The 10,253-nt window shown below is 38.2% G+C and overlaps 1 protein-coding gene across 1 annotated transcript; it reads right to left on the bottom strand.

Moving 5' to 3' along the window:
• Positions 1-1,053: 1,053 nt before the first annotated feature.
• Positions 1,054-9,408, bottom strand: LOC128602427 (cell surface A33 antigen-like). Its single transcript, XM_053616210.1, has 5 exons — positions 9,093-9,408; positions 4,956-5,122; positions 4,341-4,566; positions 1,351-1,515; positions 1,054-1,214 (listed from the first exon to the last, which is right to left on the bottom strand). The coding sequence occupies exons 1-5, from the start codon at positions 9,121-9,123 to the stop codon at positions 1,054-1,056; spliced, it is 750 nt and encodes a 249-aa protein (XP_053472185.1). The 5' UTR covers positions 9,124-9,408.
• Between the last annotated feature and the right edge of the window lie 845 nt (positions 9,409-10,253).

Raw genomic sequence — 10,253 nt, 5'->3', positions numbered from 1 at the left:
AAAGGTTTGAAAGTTAGCCAAGCCAGAACAAGTAGCAATGTTACAAAAAAAATAAACAAAAAAATAAACCGTCTTTTGGCAATTTCAGGTAAATTCAGTTTAAAAATATGTTTAAAAAAGAGATCTTGCAGGCCTACTTAGCCTCTAGTTGGTGGGAACATTTGGAGATCTCCTGCAGTTATCATAATGATCATCAGGGTGGCCATAACGGTCTTGGCGGTCATCATAGCGATCACAGGGCTCATCATAACCATCTCTTCGCCGATCATCGCATCGGTCCCATCCGTTGTCATCATAACCATCATAACCATAACCATCATGACTATCACCATAATGGTCAGAACGCCAGTCGTCATTCTGGTCAGAATCATATTGACGGTTATCTGGCTGCCCCTGCGTCATAGCGTCATCAGAGTGATCACCGCGCTCATCGCGTTCATCGTTTCTGTCAGCTTTGCACTCGAGATGTTCGTCTTGGTGCTCTTCAAGCTCCTGTGGCTTTTTATCCGTGTACTCGCCATCCTCTGGTGATCTGTTTATAATAAATTGAACAATGTTGATTTTTTCCCCAAGGCCAATTTGACTTCTGAGCGTCTTGATCATCAACACAACAAAGAACATGTACATTACACCAGCAGTCAAAGCAAGACAAAAAGCAGCAAATCAATTAAAAGATTTTTTTAATTATCCAAAGACTACATGTTTTATAGGCACAGATTAAAATTAATGCTAAACATTGGGGGGGTTTTTTCCAGCCAAAAATCTATCCAGTGAGGTAAGCCTCTGCAATTACAACAGGTCTTGCTTAGGTGTTACGTTACTAGTTTTCACAATTAAGTAATAGCATACCCCCCGGTGTACTCCTCAAACTTGTACTTTTTCCGGCGGCAGCAGCAGCAGGAGCAGCAGATAATGATCATCAGGAGGAGGAGAAAAACTCCACAGCCTCCAATTATCCAGACTCCAATGTTCATGGAGTCTGAGGCTAAGGGACAGAACCACACAAAATAAAATGAAAAGAGGAAACCAAAAACTGATAAACAGGAAAAAGGGTCAACATTTTAGCATGATAAATACACAATTATTAAAATACTTGCGTGGCATGACGGCCAAAGTCAGAATACAGGACTCATTGCTAATTTTATTGGCAGACGTGCAGATATAATAACCACTGGTCTCCGTGGAAATATTGTAAAGTGACAAAACTCCATTTACTGAAGAGAGACATACAAAAGAGTTATGGTAACAGAATGGAAAGGGCAAGGGGCAACGTTTCCAGATATATAACTGGACACTGGAGTTCAATATAATACTCATACAAAGACACAATATGAAGACCAAAACACATACCATCAGTGGCCATGGGTGGATTCTGTTGGGGATTATTACTGACATCATATCTTTGCCATGTGTACATTGGTGTTGGCATGCCCTCCTCTGAACGACAGGTCAGGCTGATGTTCTGGTAAAACTCTGCTTTTCCCTGAACAGCGCAGATGGGTTTGGAAGGAGCCACTGTTTAACAGGAGAAGATCTGTCAGAATTACTGCACTGCAAATTAGTTGCACATCTACAGGTTACTGAATTACGTTATGTGGGTTTTTCACCCGACGACACTGATTGTACAGCTCTCCTGCTGCAGTCTATAACGATGATACCCTACAACAAAGTGTTTATTTGTAAATCATTCATAGGAGTGTTTCTGTAAGAAATGTGGTAAGACTAACTAATGTAAACCTCTACTTGATCAAATCATAGAATTCACATGGATTAATGCACTTTTATATATGGAATGTGCTGTCGAGTTTAAATCGCTTATTTTTATTACGTTTACAGCATTCACCAGATGACCTTATCCAGAGCGACTTACAGGAGTGCTTTGCCGGCTCCATCAAAAACTCATCCCTCACTAGGACAGGGACTAAGAATACCATAGAGAACATTTTGTGAAACCAGACATTATATACTCACCATTTTGTGAGAGAATTGTCAGTCAGTTCAAAAAGAACAATGCTAAACACAAGCTTGCAAAAAAATTTAGGTCGTTTATCATCTACAGTGCATAATGTTGTGAAAAGATTCAGGGAATCCGAAGAAATCTCAAGTTAAGGGCAAAGTCGGAAACCACTGCTGAACTTGCGTGACCTTGGAGCCCTCGGGCGGCATTGCCTGAGAAATCGTCATGCTACTGTGATAAATATAACCGTTGTCACTTAACACAGTCCGCCGCTGCATCCAGAAATGCAACCTGAAACTCTATTACGCGAGGAGGAAGCCACACATCAACTCTATGCAGAAACAACGCTGGGTTCTCTGAGCCCAAGCTCATCTCAGATGGACTGAAAGGCAGTGAAAACGTGTGCTGTGGTCAGATGAGTCCACGTTTCAGCTTGTTTTTCGGGAAAAATGGACGTCGAGTTCTAAATATGAAAGGTCGTGCCAAAGATGAAAAAGACCAACCAGACTGTTATAAGTGAAAGGTGCAAAAGCCAGCATCTGCGATGGTATGGGGTGCATCAGTGCCCACGGCATGGGTGACTTGCATATGTGTAAAGGTACCATTGACACCGAGGCGTATATTGGGATTTTTAGAGAGACATATGCTGCAATCAAGGCAAAATCTTTTCCCAGGAAGTCCATGGTTATTTCAGCAGGACAATGCCAGGTTTCATTCTGCATGTACTACAACAGTGTGGCTTCGTAACCACAGAGTGCATGTGCTTGACTGGCCTGCCAGCAGTCCAGATCTGTCTCCTATGGTGCATCATGAAGAGGAGAATCAGACAATGGCGACCAAGGATAGTTGAGCAGCTGAAGTCTTGTATCAAGCAAGAATGGGCAAAAATTCCACTTGCAAAACTGCAACAATTAGTATCCTCAGTTCCCAAACGATTAAAAAGTGTAATTAAAAGGAAGGGTGATGTAACACCCTGGTAAACATGCCTCTGTCCCAACTTTTTTTGAGTGTGTTGAAGGCATCAAATTCTAAATTTGTTTATATTTACAAAATGCAATTAAGTTGGTCAGTGAAAACATTGAATACTTTTTCTTTGTACTTTTGTCAGTTCAGACTTGACAAATCACAGATTTTTGTTTTTATTGCATGTTAGAAATAATCCCAACTTTTATGGAAATGGGCTTAGTTTAAAATGTCTGGTTTCACAAAATGTTCTCGATGGTATTCTTAGTCCCTGTTACGATTTCCCCTCGAGCCAGCGCTGCAATATTGCAGCGTGCTTGGAAAACCAAAACGCATGCTTGTGCACGAGCCAGGTGCGAGAGCCCTTAGTAAATGCACGTTTATCGGTCTTCAATGACATTGACTTTGTTTACGTAGGCCACGTGCTTTTGTTATGGTTATGTTCTGTCTCCGCCCCTGTTTTGTCATTGGTTGTTTTCTGAATGTGTGTTGTCATTGGTTTCAGCTGTCCTGTGGTTAACCCTTGATTACGTTTGTCATTTAAACCCCTTGTCTCGTAGCACATTGCATAGTGTTGAGTTTATCTCTTTACCAATCGGTTGTTCTTTGTTTCTCGGTTCTCGGTTTTTTTTTTATTCTAGCCTCGCCCTGTTTATGCCTGTTTGTATATCACCTGACCTTTTGCATGTTATTAGACCATGCTTTGAATTACTTTTTTGAATTTGTCTGCCTATCTCTCTAATAAACGTCTTTTACTGCACTTGGATCCGGCCCAAACCTCCCTTACATGGATACGTGACCATCCCCAACTTTTCTGGAAATGGGGTTAGTATTTCTGGTATAAATTAAAGATTATGAAAAATAAAGAAAGTGAGTTACCACAAACTTATAAATAAACATGAAACTAATCATTCAATTGTTTAAGAAATGACGCCATATAAAGATGAAATATTTAGTGCTTCCTTATTACTGTTACCATTATATATATATATATATATATATATATATATATATATATATATATATATATATATAATCATTAAATATTTTTATTGACATAGGAATCAGTCAAAATAACATCTACTTCTGCCTTTCAGCCTTTACTCTCATCGCTCATTTCATTCCCTCAGCTGTCTGTGCACTTGACCTTTTATGAGGAGTTTTGACTCATTTCACACAATGAGTTTTGACTTCAAAATTCAAAACATCAAATCATCCAACAAGCTGAAATGTTTGTTTGCATCTAAGCTGCTCCAACAGCTTCTGAAGAGTCCCAGCACCATCAAGTAAAACATTAACGTCTGAATATTTCTTCAATGAAATGGGGGAAATTATATAGAAAGGATCTTGAATTATTATTAATTTGCTGTTTGCATACTATTAACTGTTAGCATTACATATTACCAGCCCCTGTACTTACCCAAAACCACAACCGTAGTGGTATCTGATGGTTTTCCCTGGGTGTCCTTAGGAATTTTAACTTTGCACCGATACACTCTACTGTCCTTCGATGTTAGAGAACTGAGTGTCAAGTTCGCCCATCCTTTAACAATGTCTACCTGAAGTGAAGCTCGGTTAGTATATCCATCATTGACGTCCAGATTATCCGGTGTACTTGAGAAGTGGTAATATGTGAGGATGTCAATCTATAAGACCAAAGAATTTAGCACAAACAAAATCATAAACCATTTCATGATAATAGTTTATAGCAGAGCATGTGTTTATACCGTGCAAGCATTACACATCTTTAGGTTTTTCATTATTTAAGACATGTCCAGGAAGGTTATAGTTTGCTGGACTTAAAAATAGATTTAGTGATATGTAAACTGTACACTGTATGTTATATCTATGAATGTAGGTTGAATCAAATGCTGGAATTACAGCTTCTCTTAGCAATACACACACCAGGAGTTCCAACAGGCCATTTCATACCTCACTTACAATCATTAAAACAATTCAGAAGAAATATAAGGAAGGTGAAAAGGAAGGTGCTGAAGCAGCATAAGAAGCAAATTTGCTGAAGTGAGTTCATTACATCAGAATCTGCAGGATTATCTGGTTGTGCAGTCCATGAGATGATGATTGATGGGTTGTCTGCTTTCTGGGGTTTGAAGTTGCATGGTATAGTGACGGTGCCACCACGGGCAAATTCAGAAGATGGGAGTGGGATGTCAACAGTTAAAGATGAGGTCAGGTGGATCACTGTAGAGGGAAAAAAAAACATTTCCATTATTATTATCTCAAACATAGCAGTGTAAACAACATAGCTAATAGTTTCTAGTTGTTCTGGAAGGCAGCCACCTGCAGCTTGGAAAGAAAAACACTTAAAGGGTTTCTTTTCGGTGTGTTTGAATATGTCAAAGCTCTTAATTGAATCATTTTTGGTGCAACACTGGATGGTAACTTTTAACCCAACCCCAGGTGTTCAAAACTTTAAGCACATTGCAGTATTTAAAGACCAGAATCTCAGAAATATCCTTTCCATGCATGAAAACTCTGAGACTGTAAGCTTCTCATTTTGAGAGACTTTATGTAGTAGTAAAGGTAGAGGGTTAACCAAGCTGAATTTACTGGTTTTGTGGGAGTTCTTCTATTCTTAATATTAATTAATATAGATTAGACCATTTATTTGTGATTCAGTACCATTATCTCGGCTTATCTTGAGGCCATATCTGTCATGTTTACCTGAGAAGTTACATGAGAAATTGAATGAATTGTTTTGTTACACGCTCGTCATTTAAACAATTATACTAGAAATATACTTGAAACCTACATTTTGCAACTGCTTTGTAAACTTAATACATTCCCTTTTATTTATAGCTGAGAATGGCATAATGTCTTAGGATTTTAATTCTGATTTAATATTAATCAAATAAAAATGATAACTACCGAAACAAGTGGTGTAGCAGATTTAAAAACACTTCTCTTTGCAGTTTATACTCATTTCTGCCTGACAAACTTTTAGACAGTTTGTAGTACTACTTCTCCAGCAACCAGGCTGAGCGTAAATATTGACACTGTATGTATTCCTATAGACATGTAAAAACCTATGGTATTTGTAACAACCAGAAAGTGTTACAGCAGATGTTTTCAGGTCAGGTCACCAGTCACTCCTCCATAAACTTGTGCTGATTTAAAGCTGACTTCTTCCCTTTGCAATAAGGCGTACACGCTGAGGTATCGCAGCACAGACCAAAACCCACATGTACATACTACATGTACATACAGTGCTGTGAAAAAGTATTTGCCCAATCTAGATTTCTTCTGCTTTTGTGTTTAGTATTATCTTATACTAAATAGTTTTAGCATTTCAAACGAAATACAACATGACACAAAGGCAACCTGAGTGAACACACAATACAGTTAAAATAGTTTATTTATTTATTTATTTTTATTGAAGCAAAAAAAGTTATCCAACACCCATCACCAGTGTGAAAAAATAATTCCCCCTTAAACTTAAAATCAGGTTGTGCTTCTTCTGCAGCAATAACTGCAACCAAACGCTTTCGATAACTGAAAATCAGTCTTTCACTTACTTCTAGGACTTACTCCTGTAAGTATATATATATATATATATATATATATATATATATATATATATATATATATATATATATATTTTTTTCTCTGGCTCTTACACCTCTACTCTGTGCACTGCTTGGCAAGTACCGGTACTGTGGGGTGGGGAGGGGGAAAGGTCACAGTTTTGAGATCATGTTCAGCAATTGTAGGGTAGCCACTTTCTTCGTTTTTATACATTCATGCGATTGTTTTCAATTAAGAAATGTCTTCGAAATACGTGTCTACTGCGATTTTGATTTCTCCACTGAAGTAAAGGGTCACAACATTATCTTGGGGTAACATGAAGACATAATACCAACATAAATCTGTCAGAATATCCACATACATTTATTTTGTCTGGGGTTCCTAGTACTGTACCTCACCTATTACTTCGTAGACAAGGCTCATGGGTTCTTAACTGACCTGTAAAACATGCGTGATAAATTTGCCAGTGCGATTATTAACACAAGTTTCTCTTGTGCTGGTTCCAATTCTAAAAAAAGCTCTGCATCATGAAGTCTCTCCAACCACTACTTTCACAACCATCTAACCATGCACTATGGTTTGCACTATGGTTTTAATAAGCACTGACACAGTGTTTTCCCACACGTCTTTGAGCTTCAGTATCAAGGGTATCATTAATTTATACAACTACAGGTTAATAGCCAAGTCCAGGGGTTCCCAAACTTCATGTAAATGTAAATGGACATTATGAACTGTCTACAACCCCAAGCCCACTACAATCTTTATTCCAGATTTATAACTGACGAATTACTGTAATACTGGAACATTTGTTCATATAAACAGCAATAAGACTGAGCTACTCGTTGTTGGCTCTAAAACAGCACTCTTCACCCTCTCTGTTGAAGGCTGCACTATACCATGCTCCACTCAGGTTGAGAGTCTTGGTGTCATTTTAGATAGCACTCTCTCCTTTGCTGCACACATAAACAATGTTTCTCGCAGTGTCTTCTTCCATCTACGGAACATGGCAAGACTACACCCATCCCTCACTCAACACAGCACAGAAGTCTTGCTCAATGGTAATGTTTCTGCAATTCCATCCTGTCTGGCATCCATAATAAACTACTTCACTGGCTCCAAATAATCCAAAACTCTGCAGCAATGATCATTACATGCTCCAAATCAACCAGCCATGTAACACCTCTGCTCATCCAGCTTCTCTGGCTTCCTGTTGCCTATCGAATCCAATTCAGTATTCTGCTTCTCACAGGCCCTACATAATCATGCTCCCACTTACCTCACTAACCTCTTGGAGAACTACCCCCCTCCCCACTTACTGCGATCCTCCTCAGCAGGTCTACTAGCAATAACAGACATGAACTTTACCACCATGGGTGGAAAAGCTTTTAGTCACATTGCTCCTAAGCTTTGGAATTCACTTCCCCATCACATCACATCCGCAACTGTGAAACCATTTCAAGATTCAAAAGTTCTTTAAAAACTCATCTCTCTTCAGGCTTGCACACTCTCTGTGACATAGTTACATAATACTTAATTCTAATATATTTTAATGTTTTATATATATATATATAAACCTGGAGCCTATCCCAGGGAGGATCGGGCACAAGGCGGGGTACACGCTGGACAGGGTGCCAGTCCATCACAGGGCACAATCACACACACACCCATTCATACACTACGGACACTTTAGACACGCCAATCAGCCTACCATGCATGTCTTTGGACTGGGGGAGGAAGCCGGAGTACCCGGAGGAAACCCCCGCAGCATGGGGAGAACATGCAAACTCCGCACACACATGGACCCGGCGGGAATCGAACCCCGGACGTGTGAGGCGAACGTGCTAACCACTAAGCCACCGCGCACACCTATATTTATATGATATTGTGTTCTAATGTTTTACGTATAATATTGTATAATGTATATATGCACATGCATGTGTTTGTGTATATATATATCTATATATACATAAAAATTTTGTGTTTTAGTGTTATGTATAATTGCATTATATATATATATATATATATATATATATATATATATATATATATATATATATATATATATATAGTATTATTACAATTATATAACAAACATATTGACAACATGTCTTTGCAGTGCATGCAGAGACATATCTGGGTATACAGTGTGTAGTTGGCTCATGACTTTCAAAATTCAACTGGAGAAGTTTGCACCAGACCACTTTATCATCTAACAACATGCTGGGAAAGCTTTCTAAATTTATTTATTTATTTTAATCAACTTTTTTCCCCACTGGTTTCAGAAATTGATCAATATTAACAATTTTATAACCGTGGTACTGTAACCTACACTATAAGACATGTGAAATATATTCCTATGATGTTACATGTGATATGTACTTATGTGTGTGTACTGTACATATGTGATGTATAAGTGTGAGGGAATTAATGTGGATTTAATCTACAGTTTATCTCTAAACTAACAAAATTCACAGAAAGAAATAAACATGGGATTACAGGTATTCTGGAATTACAAACTGCTGTTCAGACAGATCCTGAGTGACAACACCTCATTTAGAAGACTAATTCATCTACAGATCATGTTTATGGCCTGGGATGTTAATAAAGATGCTAAAAAATTACTTACCTGCATAAAGTGAATAAATCGTTACAATCATTTCTGCGTTAAAATGAAATAAACCTTTAAGGGGGGAAAAAAGAAGAAACTGCTTCAACTGAGCGCACTTCTGTTCTCAGCCTTAAATAAGAGCCGCTGAAGCCCCGCCCACAAATCCAGTCTCATCTTGTTCATGTCTACAGGTCCCAGGTCTCATTACATTTATTTCATGTCCCCTCCAAACAGTATGCAGAATCAAAAGCAGTGGGAGCTTTTAGTTGTGACTCAGCTCCACAAACTATTTAGTCTGACATTGTCCAATTCAGTTTTTCTTTTCAGGCTTCAGGCTTTCTTTAGAGCTCACAAACTGCTGCACAATTTTAATGCAGTGGTTCTCATACTGGGGGCCGCCAGGTGGCGACAAAAGGGGCTACATAGAAATTCGAGAACTTTATTTAAAGGGCAGCTATTATTATTTTGAAACGTGCCTAATTTTGCTTTAAATGTCTCGTACAAATTTACGAGCATCAAATGTAAAATAATAATAATAATAAAAACACTTTAATGTGCTCATAATTTAAACTGCAGCATTATCATTTTCCCCTCAGTGTCACAAATGATCTGTTCTAAAGGATTCATTCCAAACTCCTAATTTCAGAGAGCATACTTCTGCTCTGATTGGTCAGACGTCCCAGTCTGTTGTGATTGGTCTACCGCTGTCAGTGAGCAGCCGATGAAGACCAGAGGCGGGGTTTTTGTTACAAACCTAGGTTAGTACAGGGAGTAAGTCTGGAATTAACTTAAAACCTCTTTTACCGGTAGCCAAAAAATGGCATTTTTGTCTGTTTTGGGGGTACCTGTGTTCAGCATTGATTTGTTTTGTGATATCACACACCACAGTAGTGGTTAATGGCTCATATGAAAGTAGACACTTAAGACTTTAAGAATTAGCAGTTATTTCAAGTATTTCTTCTTTTACCTAGCCTACCTGGGGCAATACATTCAGAATTTTTTTCTTAATTATAAAAAAAAAATTACTTTTAACACAAATGTTATATCTTCACAGCAAATGTTGATATCAACCCCATTCTTGGTCTCAAAGATGCCCCAAGTACTTGTCCATAAACACCCAAAATATGAGGAAGTCATCTCTAACCACTAAAATTGTGTGTAAGGTTATCCAAACACAGT

Source organism: Ictalurus furcatus, chromosome 26 (assembly GCF_023375685.1).
Source record: "Ictalurus furcatus strain D&B chromosome 26, Billie_1.0, whole genome shotgun sequence".
Classification (NCBI taxonomy): Eukaryota; Metazoa; Chordata; class Actinopteri; order Siluriformes; family Ictaluridae; genus Ictalurus; species Ictalurus furcatus.
Note: the sequence above shows the minus strand (reverse complement) of the source record. Positions and strands in the feature narration are given on the sequence as shown.